Here is a 16249-nt window from a genome sequence, read left to right as displayed (position 1 = left end):
CTACACTGTATTTCTGATCAATTTTATGTTATTTTAATGGACAAAAAAGTGCTTTTCTTTCATAAACATGGACATTTCTAAGTGACCCCAAACTTTTGAACGGTAGTGTATACTTGACTTTCTTCAAACGTGTACACTGAGTGTAAAAATCATTACGAACACCTGCTCTTTCCATGACATAGACTGACCAGATGAATCCAGGTGAAAGCTGTGATCCCTTATTGATGTCACTTCAATCAGTGCAGATGAACGGGAGAAAACAGATAAAAGAACGATTTTTAAGCCTTAAGACAACTGAGACATGGATTGTGTATGTGTGCCATTCAGAGGGTGAATGGGCAATATAGAACATTTAAGTGCCTTTGAACGGAATATGGTAGTAGGTGCCAGGCACACCGGTTTTTGTCAAGAACTGCAACGCTTCTGGGTTTTTCACGCTCAACAGTTTCTTATGTGTATCAAGAATGGTCCACCACCCAAAGGACATTGAACTGTGGGAAGCATTGGAGTCAACATGCCCCAGTATCCCTGTGGAACGCTTTAGACACCTTGTAGAGTCCATACCCCGACAAATTAGGGCTGTTCTGAGGGCAAAAGGGGTAGGGGGAGTGCAACTCAATATTAGGAAAGTGTTCTTAATGTTTTGTACACTCAATGTATACAACATTGTGTAAAATAATCATAATGTCTACAAATGTTGAATTAACCACAATCCTCTAAAAACAGAGCCATGGTTGATAATGTATTCAAAGTGTGTTACACACAGGTGGTTCAAAGAAAAGTGTCAACAGTAATTATTTCCTGATATAGCCCGCGGATCAAATAAACAGTAAATAAACCAAAAGAGGTCACAACCATTATAGGGCATGTGACGTCTCTGGTGCAAACTAGTGTCATCATTCATTTTTAATGTCATAACATTAGTCCTATTTTTATGTGCTGTCTGTATAGCTAAATCTGTCTATCGTTGCCAAGCCATGCATGTTACTTGGGTGTAACAGTCAACAAACATGGCGGGGAGGAGTACAAACAGATCTGAAGCACCAAGCTATAAAGGACGGGCTCAAGATGAAGTTTACATTTCATGACAACATTCCAGTACCTGGGAATGAGCCTCTGGAAGCACCCTCCAGAAAGTTTGTCACTTTATGAGTTCTTATACAATACTGCATTGCACTGGAAAATATCTTCCATGTACAGTTGTGAGTGTGTGTGTATGTGTGTGTGTGTGTTTCTGGGGTGGGTATTCTGTACCAATTCAGGTTTCATGGCAGTCCAATTGATGCCAGTGGTACGATGGGTAGCGTACCTGTCTGTGTGAAACAAAATAGGTCCTTTGTGCGTACAAATATGCCCTTGCTCTTGTGAATTATCTGCACAAGAGTGTTTCTGAGTCAAAACATATTCACCGCAGACAGGAAAACCTTGAGTTTGTTGAAACGAACGCCTACAGAAGACTACATCTGCAATTCTAATTATCCCAGACTGAGGACACTACAGAGGAGCCTCGTCTCCCTGTCAGAACTACAAACCCAGTCGCCAATAACAACCAAACACCCCAGCTTGCCTCAGAGGAAGATGAGTGGCACAACTACGTTCAGAGAACTGTGCTACGTAGCACACCATCCATATTCAGTGTACGAGAGAGGTAAATGCTCAAGTGTGCCGACTGTTATCAGTATTCCGATCTATCTGCCACTCCCTTGTGTTCAGCTCATATCCTTGGTCTGATGAGGCTGTACATTTTTATCAAAACAAAGCTTTATAAACTGCTTCCCTTGAATAAATGGCTGCAAAGAGTGGAACAACAAACTATATGAGAGCTAAATGAGAGAACAATATGCCCATTGCCCCTCAAGAGAGATAGTTCTCTTCTCCTCACCTCTCCTCTCTGATTCAGGGGAGAAAACACGTCTTTGTGAGAGGTATTGACGTGGTGAAAGCAGTGAACCTTTTGTTCAAACAGCTAACACAGCTCAGACACCCATACATACCCCACAAGACATACTACCAAAGGTCTCTTCATAGTCCACCAGGTCCAGAACAGACTATGGGAAACACGCAGTATTACATAGAACCATGACTACATGCAACTCTCTTCCACATCAAGAAACTCAAGTGAGCAGTAAAATCAGATTTTAAAAACAGAGAAAACAACACCTCATGGCACCACACGAACTGTGAAGAGACATGCACACAAACACGCATACACACTCTATCACACTCACTCTACACACACACACAATGTAATATTGTATTATTGTAGTATTGTACAGGTTCAATTGTAAATGTGTAATAATAGAGTAATAATGAAAACTGAACCAAAACATGTAAAGTGTTGGTCCCATGTTTCACGAGCTGAAATAAAATATCCCAGAAATGTTCCATCTTCACAAAAAGCTTGTTTCTCTCAAATGTTGTGCACAAAATTGTTTACATCCCTGTTAGTGAGCATTTCTCCCTTGCCAAGATAATACACCTGACAGGTGTGGCATATCAAGAATCTGAATAAACAGCATGATCATTACACAGGTGCACCTTGTGCTGGGGACAATAAATGGCCACTCTAAAATGTGCATTGTTTTGTCACACAACACAATGCCACAGATGTCTCAAGTTTTGAGGGAGCGTGCAATTGGCATGCTGACTGCAGAAATGTCCACTCGAGCTGCTGCCAGAACATTATATGTTCATTTCTCTACCATAAGCTGCCTTCAATGTTGTTTTATAGAATTTGGCAGTACATCCAACCAGCCTCACAACCACAGATCACGTGTAACCACGACAGCCCAGGAACTCCACATCATGCTTCTTCACCTGCGGGATTGTCTGAGAACAGCCACCCATACACCTGATGAAACTGTTGGTTTGCACAAGCAAATAATTTATGCCAATACCAGAAACCGTCTCTGGGAAACTTATCTGTGTGCTCGTTGTCCTCACCAGGGTCTTGACCTGACTGCAGTTCGGCGTCGTAGCAGACTTCATTGAGAAAATGCTCACCATCGATGGCCACTGGCATGCTGGAGAACTGTGCTCTTCATGGATTAATCCAGGTTTCAACTGTACTGGGCAGATAGCAGACAGTGTGAACAAAGCAGCCAGCAACATACCACCCTGCATCCCAATGCTGGCTTGCCTCTGAAGCTAAGCAGGGCTGGTCCTGGTCAGTACCTGGATGGGAGACCAAATGCTGCTGGAAGTGGTGTTGGAAGGCCAGTTGGAAGCACTATTTTCTCTAGTTTAAATAAAATATACCAATTCAGTAATTGGGGACATTGCCCTGTGTAGAGTGCTGTCTTTTGGATGGGATGTTAAATAGGTGTTCGGACTCTCTGTAATCACTAAAGATCCCTTGGCAGTTATTGTAAGAGTAGGGGTGTTAACCATGGTGTGTCCCGGCTAAATTCCCATTCTGAAACTCATACCATGATGGCCAACTAATCATCCCCAACTTACAATTGGCTCAATCATTTCCACTTTAACTATATGGTTATGGTATGGGCAGGCATAAGCTAAGAACACAATTGCATTTTATCGATTGAATGCACAGAAATACTGTGATGAGATCCCGAAGCCCATTGTTGTGCCATTCATCTGCCGCCATCACCCCGTGTTGCAAGGAACTGTACACAATTCCTAGAAACTGAAAATGTCCCTGTTCATCCATGGCCTGCATACTCACCAGACATGTCACCCATTGAGCATGTTTGGGATGCTCTTGATCGAAGTATACGACAGCGTGTTCCAGCTCCCGCAAATATCCAGCAACTCTGGGTTCTCTATGGTGTAATAGGTCAGGGCTTGACTAGGGGGGGTTCTAGGTATTATATTTATATGTTGGTGTGTGTGTATGGTTCCCAATTGGAGGCAGCTGATAATCGTTACCTCTAATTGGGGATCATACTTAGTGTGTCCTTTTTCCCCACCTGCTATTGTTTTGTATGAGTGCCTATGTGCGCTACATATTTCACGATCGTTATATCTTTGTTGTTTTGGAAGTTTCGCTATCATTAAAATGTGGAACTCTACTCACGCTGTGCCTTGGTCCAATTATTCACACGACGGTCGTGACAAGTATTGTGAAATCCATAGATTAGGGCCTAATGAATTTATTTAAATTGACTGATTTACTTACAACTGTAACTCAGTAAAATCTTCGAAATGATTGCATCTTGCTTTTATGTTTTTGTTCAGTGTAATGTCCTGTAAGATGTATTGGTTTATTTATCATGTAGGCTACAGTTTTGTTGTGATGTAATTGTTTTATTTCTGTTTGTACCCCAGCAAGAATAGCTGCTGCCATGGCGTTACCACAGGTTGCCATGGTAACACCTCACACACTCTCTCATATCCCTGCGCGGGCAGCGGTAACGCCTCTTTACTGGAAACTGGGCTCCTCTTCCCTCCATTAGCAGCTCCAACAGACAGACAGACAGAATAGACAGACAGTAGGTCCAGCCTGGAGACCTCTTCGGTAGCATAGCTCATGTATAATTCAGAAGGATTTGCTCATGTTTAAGGTCAGGGGAGATGTGTGTATTAAGTTATGGGTTTCGTGAGCACTCGTTTGCATGAAGGGCTACGGCCACACAATATCTCACCTTATCTGCAAGCTTTCAAAAGTGCACTCATCCACAAAAGAAGAAATTCATACGCTAACCTCACCTCATCAGGACAGCTCAGTGGGTAACCGACTCCCTCATCTATAAGTCACATCCATACATTTCACCTCTTCCGCAATTTTCATTAATTGCATATGTTTCATCCATGTTTCTCAACAAAGCAGTTCATATCATCCACATGCTTCATTCATTCATCCCATCCCATCCAGTTCATCTCAACCTCAATGTACTTTTCATACACACACACCTCATCCATAGACCTCATCCATGTCGTCAACCTCATCCAAAGACTTCATCAATTTATTCCGTCCATACAGTACTCCTCATCCATTAATTTCCTCCTCAATCTTTTCCCCACTATTACTCACGTATACACTGATTTATAATGTGATTATAACAGTTACATATCCACAAAACTCACCTCATCAACAGAGCTATCCGCTCTGTCAACCTCAACCACACTTTCATCCAGACTCCCCAAATCCACTGATAATCTCACACACAGCATCCACCTAATTTATATACGTACCTCATCCACTCATTTCACTTCACCCAGACAGTTCCCACTCACCCCTATATCACTTATCCACATACCCCATGCACAACAGAATAGGACTACGCCTTTTCAGGAGGGTTTTCAACAAGAAAATTATGAAATCTCCTACCCTCACTCTCTCCTTCTGAAAGAGTGCCTATGCGCAATAGAAGACAGACTTTGGTGAAAGGATCATTCCAGTCAAATCTTCCCTGTATTAGAAATGTCAGTTACAGATTTGAAACACGAGTACAGTTGGTAAGAATTCTCCCCTCTGGAAAAAAAAAGACAATTCCTTAATAATATGGCATATTCTCAGTGACAGGTATATTTTGAGGTGATTCTTACCTTTAAGTGCTGCTCCTCATTACAAAATCCATACTCCAGATTAGCTCACTGAGGGTCACGCAGCCAAGCTGACACACGCACACAGACTTACTCTAACACGCACACACAGCTTCCGAGTGCCCGCTCAATCCGCTTTGTGTCAGCCCCTTCTACTCTGCCCTTCATGGGAACAATATACTTTCATCTCACTATATCTTTGATTTCTGTGCATTTCCTTCCCACGGTCGCACTCCTAATTTCTCCCACTATTCTAATGAGCCATCTCGAAAGCCCTGTGAAAACACTGGAACAGGCAGGCGACTGAGGGGGGGGGGGGGGGGGGGGGGGTGTAAGCTGAGATGAGAAAGAGAGAACGGGAAAGAGAGACATAGAGAAAGGCTCTTCATTGGTGTGAGCTCCTTTGTCGAGGCGCGGCAGCGGTTCAGTTATCCCCCTTGCTCTTCTGATCCTCCCCCCTCTTCACTGTACTCTTGCTCATCACCTGTGATCAGCCCTAGCCCTACCTCAGCGCTCTGAATGGGTAAAGAAAAACCTACAGGGAGGGCTTTTACTCCTCCCCTCTCTATTTCATAGCCTCTCTCCCTCTAAGCTTCTCTCTGACACATCTGCTCAAAAAGGTTTTTTATACCTCTCCCTGGCTTTCTCTTTCACCCCTCTCCATCTCGCTCTCTTTAATTCAATTTCTCTCTTTCCTTCCTATTTTCGGACACATCCTCCTCTAACTATATCTCTGGAGACTGGTATGTGCACGGTACAAAGAGGAGTCATGATTGCTGTGGTAATAGAGGGAGTAGGTGAAATAGGGGTGGAAAGGTTGTGCTATTGATTCTGCTTGCTTCATTAGCATGTACCTGTGGGGTTAGCATCTCTAAGGGTTAGCTACCCTACTGTAGCTAGCCCTCTGCTTCTCCCCGCGGTGACAGACCGCCTTTGCTGCCTCCCTCTGAGCCAGCTGACACAGAGGACTGAAGAGGGAGACCAAAATAGATGCAGCATCCCACTGCTCTAGACTTAAGGAAATGGCAGAACTATGACATGACATCCATGCTGCTTTGTGTAGGAAGCATACCACATCAATGTTACTCCATAATGTGCAGTGGGAAACATCTAAGCTGTTCCATAATTCAGGCACAAGCATTTCTATAATTAGTGTACAACCTCTATTGTTTTCAATAATTAAATGTAAATACCATCTAGTATTTTCAAGTAAACAACATATTCTGATTTGCAATTCTATACAAAATGGCATAAAATATCAATGCAGGTCTACATTTAGAAGTTCAACAAATGTACCATTTCAGGAAATAACATCCATGCTGCAACATAATAAGCAGTATAATTAAATCCAGTCGTAATGGAATCCAGAGCATAAATCATCCATTAGATTACTGAACAGTGGCCTGGTGTTGCCAGATCAATGGGGGTCGTCCAACCAACTGAGCAGTTCTAATAATGCCCACAGTAAACTAGTGCTGCACTAGTAATGAATCTAATAAACCTAAATGGTGAGCCCTATCCCCTATGGTCCCCATTAGGATTGCAGATGTTAGGTATTTTTCCCACACTCTTTTGGCTCATGCACCCTCTAACCAGAGCCATACATCTGCCTCTACCTTTTGGATAGAGTACACTTCACATGAGTGGCAATCATTTTGACCCCTATCTTTTTTAATTTTTTAAATGTATTACTTGTTAAACAAAATGTCTTTCTCTGAGCAATTGTATTAGTATAAAATAATTTAATTTCACAATAATTTAAAAAATAAATAAATAAAGCCTAGTATTTGTATTATTTATTTTATACAGTCTCTTTTGCTCTTCTTTATCAAGGCTGCCAGTAAATATGCACCTGACTGTAATTCTATACCAAAAGCATTTAACTAAATCCTTCGCACCTTGGAACACAACCTTACAAAATCCTTAAGTGGTTCTCTGATTATCCTTTCCATTCCCATAATCCCATATAACAAATTCTCCCATTGATCCTGACGGGAGTGAAATGAAAGCCCTGACCAGACCCTCTGGAAATGGATCACCTGTCATCCTCTCCACTATAGCCTACAATACAAGGACAGAAAGGAATAGATACGTAAACTCTTTAAACAGGACTTTGTCTCCTGTGTGTATGCTAACATCTGCAGTCCTGAGAGCCAATGCCATAGCACTATGATGTATTAAATGTTTATGTACTGCTCTGGAATGCTGTATATGAGTAATAAATGAATTATTATCCTGGTGATCCCTTGAAATTAAATGTTTTGCAAATGATAGTCTTATACTCAGCTGGCCCCTCCCCGGATTTTGTGTTAAATGCTCTACAACAAAGCTTTCTTAGTGTCTAACAAGCTTTCTCTGCCCTTAACCTTCTGAACACCTCTAAAACAAATGTCATGTGGTTTGGTAAGAAGAATGCCCCTCTCCCCACAGATGTGATTACTACCTCTGAGGGTTTAGAGCTTGATGTAGTCATCTCATACAAGTACTTGGGAGTATGGCTAGACAGTACACTGTCCTTCTCTCAGCACATATCAAAGCTACAGGCTAAAGTTAAATCCAGACTTGGTTTCCCCTATTGTAATCGCTCCTCTTTCACCCAGCTACCAAACTAACCAAGATTCAGATGCCCATCCTACCAATGCTAGATTATGGAGACGTAATTTATAGATCAGCAGGTAAGGGTGCTCTCGAGCGGCTAGATGTTCTTTACCATTCGGCCATCAGATTTGCCACCAATGCTCCTTATAGGACACATCACTGCACTCTATACTCCTCTGTAAACTGGTCATCTCTGTATACCAGTCGCAAGACCTACTGTTTGATGCTTATTTATAAAACCATTTTAGGTCGCACTCCCCCCTATCTGAGATATTTACTGCAGCCCTCATCCTCCACATACATCACCTGTTCTGCCAGTCACATTCTGTTAAAAGGTCCCCAAAGCACAAACATCCCTGGGTTGCTCGTCTTTTCAGTTCGCTGCAGCTAGCGACTGGAACGAGCTGCAAGAAACACTCAAACTGGACAGTTTTATCTCAATCTCCTCATTCAAAGACTCAATCATGGACACTCTTACTGACAGTTGTTGCTGCGTTGCGTGATGTATTGTTGTCTCTACCTTCTTGCCCTTTGTGCTGTTGACTGTGCCCAATAATGTTTGTACCATGTTGCGTTGCTACCATGTTGTTGTCATGTTGTGTTGATGCTACGGTGTTGTCTTAGGTCTCTCTTGTCGTGATGTGTGTTTTGTCCTATATTTTATTTTTAATCCCAGTCTCCGTCCCCGCAGGAGGCCTTTTGGTAGACCGTCATTGTAAATAAGAATGTGTTCTGAACTGACTTGCCAAGTTAAATAAAGGTTAAATAAAACTTGAAAGATGAAGCACTCCTTACGTAGGTACCCCTGAAATAAAGTTTTACTGTGAAGGGTTTGTTTTTGTTGGACTTCTTTATGTCTGATTCAATGTCTACATTTCAAAATAACACCTCTGGAAAAGACCCACTGTGCATGCAATTTTCTAAATTGTAGCCTTGCCCATGATTAGCAACCTTGGCAGAGAGCCAAAAAGTTACCTGTTATCACTAGATCAGGCATTCATTTTTTAGATCTAGTTGTATGCAGTGGATCTAGTTGATGCTGGTCTGCAGAGAACTGACAATCAAGGTCCCATACTGATTGATCAAATAAGCACCTATACAAAGATTGGTTGTACGTAGCACCCTCTAGATGGAAGAAAAGGAGATGAAACTTGGTGACTTCATTCAGATGAGTGAATTACTGACCTTAACAGTAAAGCAATTGGATAATACTTCAAACTGAAGTGCAAAGCTCAGTTTATTTATGAATTGGGAATAAAATACCCAAATGCATTTCATAATGTATGAATGTTGAACAGCAGTTATGAAAGTAACTGGTAGCACTTGTGTTTGGCCAAAAGAATGAAACATGCCTGGCATAATGGCAACTCATACTTTCATGAGCCATGAAATGGTAAGTATTTGAGCGCTCTAATTTGGTGTCATGACATTGTCATGGGTTGTAGGCTTTCATGAAATGCCACAACAGGTAATACTGTAGGTGTAGCTACTATATTGCTTTATACATTATTCAGCTCTACATTAAGTCTCTAGGGGTGACAGGGGCAGACCAACTAGCTATGGCAAGACAAGTGGCATAGAAAGTTAGATTGTTTCCTGGGGTTGAAATGGTATATTATTAGGCCCATATTATATAATTAAAAATGATCTGAAGTCACAGAAAAACATTATTTAAAGACTCATTCGTGCTGTGTTTCCATTGCAGGCAGAAGCTCAAAACCAATCACTAATAAATGTATATATTGCAATACAGCATCACTAAGTCAAATATCAAACCATTTCTAACAAGGAATGTACAAATTACAAGTTGCAAAAAGTATTCCATAATATAAAAACAGCTTCTACCGAATTGCAAAACCAAAGTTTTAATCATGTAGTTAACAAAGACTAATTGAGTCATGAAATTATCAGAAAGGCTTGATTACATGCGCTTGAGGTTCAAAGGAGAAGTATTTTTTTTTACAACCAAATCCCTATTTTTGATGTAAATGGTATGTTATAGAAGGGCCCCTAAACTACACAAGGATGAAGAAGTGATTTGCTGGTTAGGGTAAGTTTCTCAAAAACAAGTGAAATCACAAAAAAGGATATTCTATAACATGTCATTTAGCATTAAAAAAAAGAAAAATTACAAAAAACAAATCACCTTTAAGGCCATAGCACAAAACAAGTTAAAAAAAATGCTAAAAAGCAAATTGGTATAATAAATTAAAAAAGTGTAACATCATTAAGGATTACAGCAATTACAATGCTGTATACAAGGGCACTGAGAAATGTTTTATTTTTGCATTTCAAATGAATTCCCTGCCATTAAATAAATCAAAAAAATAACTTTCTTTATAAGAACACTCAGAACATCTTACATTTCCTACTATGAACATTCTTCATTTGCATTTTGAGGTTTGCATGTTCACCTGCATGGCTATGACATGTGAATTAATAGCATTGGCAGGTGTGTGTGTGTGCGTGGGGGGGGGGTTCCAGAGAAAGTAGTGTGTCCTGTTAATAAAGTTTTTCCTGTGTTCACAGGTCTAGGGCTGTTTCTGTTGAAGCTTTGGTATATAGTCATGGATTTTTCCCAGATTTCGTCACGCAGCCATTGCTATATTAAGTAAATATAACCTACCCACAATGAAAAGTAGACCAAACAAAACAAGGCACACGGTTCATTTTCAGACAACAAACTTGTTTTTGGTGGTGGAGCCGCTCTTTGTGGCGGTGTCAGAGTGGGACTGGTAGCCAATGGTCATCTTCATGGGGATTCCCAAGCGCTCCTTATAGACTCTCCTGTTGACACACACAGGGCAATGAGACGGGAGGTGGTAGCAAAATAAATGTAAAAAATGTATTGATCTTAGTAATTTAACCAAAGCCAAAATAATTTTGAAATACTAAGACTATACACTCTTTAGTAAGTCAATACATTTTCCTAAGGAGTCTGTTTTATAAAGCAAGAGCAAAGTTGGAACGCTAACTACACTAAGAAACATTGACTTCAAATTGATCCAACTTACCCTATGTGTGTTATGGCTTCCCTGTTGTCGAAGTCTGCGGTCCAGATGGCGATTTTGTCTCCTTTAGTGCGAATATTGACTACTGCACCACACACTTCGTCACTATAGTCATCGAAAGCCTCCCCAACAAGGCAGAGAAGCTGGACAGGTGATGTGCCCGTAAAAAATATGGAACAATACATTAAGATTTCAGTGGCATCACATAATTCCTTAATCCAGCTACACAGGTAGAAGCTTGAGGCTGTATTTCATTCCAAAAAGTCCACGCACACACACACTGAGACATATACCCACACTAACTCACTGTTTCTAGCCAGAAGCGGTCCAGGTCTTGTCTCCTCTGCTGCTTGTTGAGCGTGATCAGCCAACGCCCTCCTCGCTTGTTTCGCTCATCCTCCCACATGGGCTCAATGCCATCCTGTCACACCAGAGGAGAGAGACAGCTTTACTTGGTTTAAAACTACAGGAGAAAACTAGGTTTAGTTGCAAAGATACCATGAAGTTACATGGAATAAAATGGCTTCCTTGTTCACTTTTTGAAATGCCACAAACCTACCTTAAAGAGGGAGTAGTCGCATCCAGATATCAGATTGCTTGACAACTGAATATGATTATACAGACTGAAATGACAAGATCATTTTCTTAGTACAACACACACAATTGCAGTATATTGGAAAGGAACTGAAAGCGATCAAGATGATGAAAGAAGACATGTTGGTATAATCTCCAATTAACCTTTTCATACTCATTCAATCCATGTCATCAAAAAAATGAACTTTAGTCTTATTGATACTTACGCCCAGAAATCTTCAACCGTGTCAAACTTCGAGATGAGGCGGAGGTTTGCCTGCCATGTTTTGGTCTTATCATTTTTGAAGAACCAGAGAGACCATCTGTTGGGGAAAAACAGAAATGGGATTTACATAAAGTAAACACTGACTAATTAAACGGCTGGTAAACAAACGTAATCAACAGCCCATAAGCCTCAAAGCAAATTAGGAAGTTATGGATGATGGGGGGGGGGGGGGATTGACACATGGTTCACGGCTTTGTGCCATATTCATTCAATGTCAAATCCTTAGGCAGTTCAATTGAGCTTGACTGCAGTTACAGAGTGAAATGCATAGTTGGTAATCACAGACAGACCCAGCTTGTGTTATGAACACTTATTAGCTTTAACAATAAAGTGAGTCGCACACTGTATATACAGTACCAGTCAAAACCTACTCATTCATTGGTTTTTCTTTATTTTGACTATTTTCTACATTGTAGAATAAGAGTGAAGACATCAAAACTATGAAGTAACACATAAGGAATCATGTAGTACCTAAAAAAGTGTTAAACAAATCAAAATATATTTTAGATTCTTCAAAGTAGCCCCCCTTTGCCTTGATGAAAGATTTGCACACATTTTTGGCATTCTCTCAACCAGCTTCTTGAGGAATGCTTTTCCAACAGTCTTGGAGTTCCCACATATGAGGAGTATTTATTGGCTGCTTTTCCTTCACTCTGCAGTCCAACTCATCCCAAAACCATCTCAATTGGGTAGAGGTCGGGTGATTGTGGAGGCCAGGTCATCTGATGCAGCACTCCATCACTCTCCTTCTTGGTCAAATAGCCCTTACACAGCCTGGAGGTGTGTTGGGTCATTGTCCTGTTGAAAAACAAATGATAGTCCCACTAAGCGCAAACCAGATGGGATGCTGTATCGCTGCAGAATGCTATGGTAGCCATGCTGGTTAAGTGTGCCTTGAATTCTGAATTCTAAATAAAATCACTGATTGTCACCAGCAAAGCACCCCCACACCTCTTCCTCCATCATCTGTTCACCTACTCTTCATCTCACAAAGACACGGTGGTTGGAACCAAAAAGCTCAAATTTGGACTCATCAGACCAAATGACAGATTTCCACCTGTCTAATGTCCATTGCTAGTGTTTCTTGATCGAAGCAAGTCTCTTTGGTGTCCTTTAGTAGTGGTTTCTTTGCAGCAATTCAACCATGAAGGCTTGATTCACGGCAGTTTCCTCTGAAAAGTTTATGTTGAGATGCGTCTGTTACTTGAACTCTGAAGCATTTATTTGACTGCATCTGAGGTGCAGTTAACTCTAATTAACTTATCCTCTACAGCAGAGGTAACTCTGGGTCTTCCTGTCCTGTGGCGGTCCTCATGACAGCCAGTTTCATCATAGTGCTTGATGGTTTTTGCGATTGCTCTTGTAGAAACGTTAAAAGTTCTTGAAATGTTCCACATTGGCTGACCTTCATGTCTTAGTCATGATGGACTGTGGTTTCTCTTTGCTTATTTGAGCTGTTCTTGTCATAATATGGACTTGGTAATTTACCAAATAGGGCTATCTTCTGTATACCACTCCTACCTTGTCACAACAACTGTTTGGCTCAAACGCATTGAGGAAAGAAATTCCACAAATTAACAAGGCACACGTGTTAATTGAAATGCATTCATAATATGGACTTGGTCATTCACCAAATAGGGCTGTCTCTGTATACCACCATGAAGCTGGTTGAGAGAATACCAAGAGTGTGCAAAGCTGTCAACAAGGCAAAGGGTGGCTACTAGAGGTCGACCGATTAATCAGAATGGCCGATTAATTAAGGCCGATTTCAAGTTTTCATAACAATTGGAAATTGGTATTTTTGGACACCGATTTTGCAATTTTTTTTTACTCCATTATTTAACTAGGGAAGTCAGTTAAGAACACATTCTTATTTTCAATGACGGGCTAGGAACGGTGGGTTAACTGCCTCGTTCAGGGGCAGAACGACCGATTTTCACGCTGTCAGATCCAAACTTGCAACCTTACAGTTAACTAGTCCAACGCTCTAGCCACCTGCCTCTCTCTCATTGCACTCCACAAAAAGTCTGCCTGTTACGCGAATGCAGTAAGCCAAGGTAAGTTGCTAGCTAGCATTAAACGTATCTTATAAAAAAAACAATCAATCATAATCACTAGTTAACTACACATGGTTGATGATATTACTAGTTTATCTAGCGTGTCCTGCGTTGCAGATAATCTGACTGAGCATACAAGCATACAAGTATCTGACTGAGCGGTGGTAGGCAGCAGCAGGCTCGTAAGCATTCATTCAAACAGCACTTTCGTGCGTTTTGCCAGCAGCTCTTCGTTGTGTGTCGAGTATTGCGCTGTTTATGACTTCAAGCCTATCAACTCCCGAGATGAGGCTGGTGTAACCGATGTGAAATGGCTAGCTAGTTAGCGTGGTGCGCGCTAATAGAGTTTCAAATGTCACTCGCTCTGAGACTTGGAGTGGTTGTTTCCCTTGCTTTGCATGGGTAACGCTGCTTCGAGGGTGGCTGTTGTCGTTGTGTTCCTGGTTCGAGCCCAGGGAGGAGCGAGGAGAGGGACGGAAACTATACTGTTACACTGGCAATACTAAAGTGCCTATAAGAACATCCAATAGATAAAGGTTAATGAAATACAAACGGTATAGAGGGAAATAGTCCTATAATAACTACAACCCCAAATTTCTTACCTCGGAATATTGAAGACTCATGTTAAAAGGAACCACCAGCTTTCATATGTTCTCATGTTCTGAGCAAGGAACTTAAACGTTAGCTTTCTTACATGGCACATATTGCACTTTTACAATCTGGACCCACTTTTACAACACTTTGTTTTTGCATTATTTAAACCAAATTGAACATGTTTCATTATTTATTTGAGGCTAAATTGATTTTATTGGTGTACTATATTAAGTTAAAATAAGTGTTAATTCAGTATTGTTGTAATTGTCATTATTATAAATAAATAAATATTTGCCGATTAATCGGCATCGGCTTTTTTGGTCCTCCAATAATCGGTATCGGCGTTGAAAAATTATAATCGGTCGACCTCTAGTGGCTACTTTGAAGAATCTCAAATATATTAAAAAGTTTCACAGGTAAACTTTCCTTAACACAGAGTAGCAGCCTGTAATGGTCATCAAAGAGCAGTAGCCTGGGTCAACTTACTTGTTCTGTAGGGGGTGTTTGATGTAGCTCTCAGGGCTCACGATCTCCTGACCAGTCTCTGCTTCTTCTTCAGCATGTCGGGGTGGATTTATATTTATTTCCTAGTGGAAAACAACTTGAAATTAGTAAGAAGTATGATCTTGCAGGACTGCCATGTCTTGGTTCATTGGTAAGTTTGATTGTTTTCGTTTGTATATACAACGCTGGGTTGAACGTGAGTATAGGTAATGACATCGGACTTTAGTTTTTTGCAACATAATTTCCAGACACTATTTACATAGGCTAGATGGTCCAAAAGTATTTCAAATCAATGAAAGAAACAGTTTACTTTCATCTATGGTGTAAATACTGTTGTGCGTAAATGTATTGCACCAGCCATAATGATTGGGCAAGTTGGTGAACTGTCTGGCAGCTGGTTAGCTAGCTAGCCTAAAGTGGAAGCAACAGACTAGTTCAAGAAAGCCCAAGCTGATAACTAGCTATTTATACTGCACTTTTTTTCATTAAAACACATTTGTTTGACAAAATACATCATGTTGGAAATGTACTACTAACATGTAGGTACGCGCAAATGCCCGACCGAGCGAATTTAACAGCTGTGACAACATTTACCGAACTTGTTGTTAGTTAGCTACAGTAGGCGATTCACATAGCTAGTGTACATTCCCATCTCAGTTGTTTTTGCACTGCTTGGGTCGTGGCACAAAAAGTTTCTACAAGGGCAAGAATATCCGAAAATACAACCATGTAAACATGCATTTCCTTCGAATTGATTAGATTCGAGCTATTAATATTACATTCTGGATAACAATGTATATTGGACAACGGATTCCAATAACGTTAGAAAATATTTTCTTCGGTAAAGGTACTCACCGGTTCCGCGGTCGCCATCTTATGAGTCTCGGTGTAGAACGCTGAAATTCATTGGACCAGAGAGGAAGAGAGAGGGATAACTGTCGTCACTAGTTACCACAGCCACAAAGTCTAAAACTCCGCCTATTTCTTAAATGTATGTTGTTAAAACGTGATTTTAAACCTATCCCCAACCCTAACCACACTGATAACCGTGTGCCTAACCCTAACCTTAAACTAAGGCCAAAAATAATTTTTGATTGTCTGCTATATAGCCAATTTTACTT

General features: G+C 40.8%; 2 protein-coding genes across 2 annotated transcripts in view; both read right to left on the bottom strand.

Moving 5' to 3' along the window:
• LOC110497795 (leucine-rich repeat and immunoglobulin-like domain-containing nogo receptor-interacting protein 2) overlaps positions 1–6076 on the bottom strand; it is a 48079-nt gene extending 42003 nt beyond the window's left edge. Inside the window, exon 1 of the mRNA XM_021574163.2 lies at positions 5509–6076. The gene's annotated coding sequence lies outside the window, so the exon portion shown is untranslated. The remainder of the gene's footprint in view (positions 1–5508) is intronic.
• Positions 6077–9956: 3880 nt separating this feature from the next.
• Positions 9957–16013, bottom strand: if4ea (Eukaryotic translation initiation factor 4E-1A). The gene is given in 7 exon segments (NM_001160620.1): positions 9957–10890; positions 11118–11257; positions 11422–11535; positions 11674–11737; positions 11915–12010; positions 15111–15211; positions 15984–16013. Coding segments are annotated over 7 exon segments (648 nt in total). The 5' UTR covers positions 16002–16013; the 3' UTR covers positions 9957–10775.
• Between the last annotated feature and the right edge of the window lie 236 nt (positions 16014–16249).

This window comes from Oncorhynchus mykiss, chromosome 19 (genome assembly GCF_013265735.2).
Source record: "Oncorhynchus mykiss isolate Arlee chromosome 19, USDA_OmykA_1.1, whole genome shotgun sequence".
NCBI classification, from domain to species: domain Eukaryota; kingdom Metazoa; phylum Chordata; class Actinopteri; order Salmoniformes; family Salmonidae; genus Oncorhynchus; species Oncorhynchus mykiss.
The sequence above is the reverse complement of the archived record's forward strand: the minus strand, read 5'-3'. Positions and strand labels throughout refer to the sequence as shown.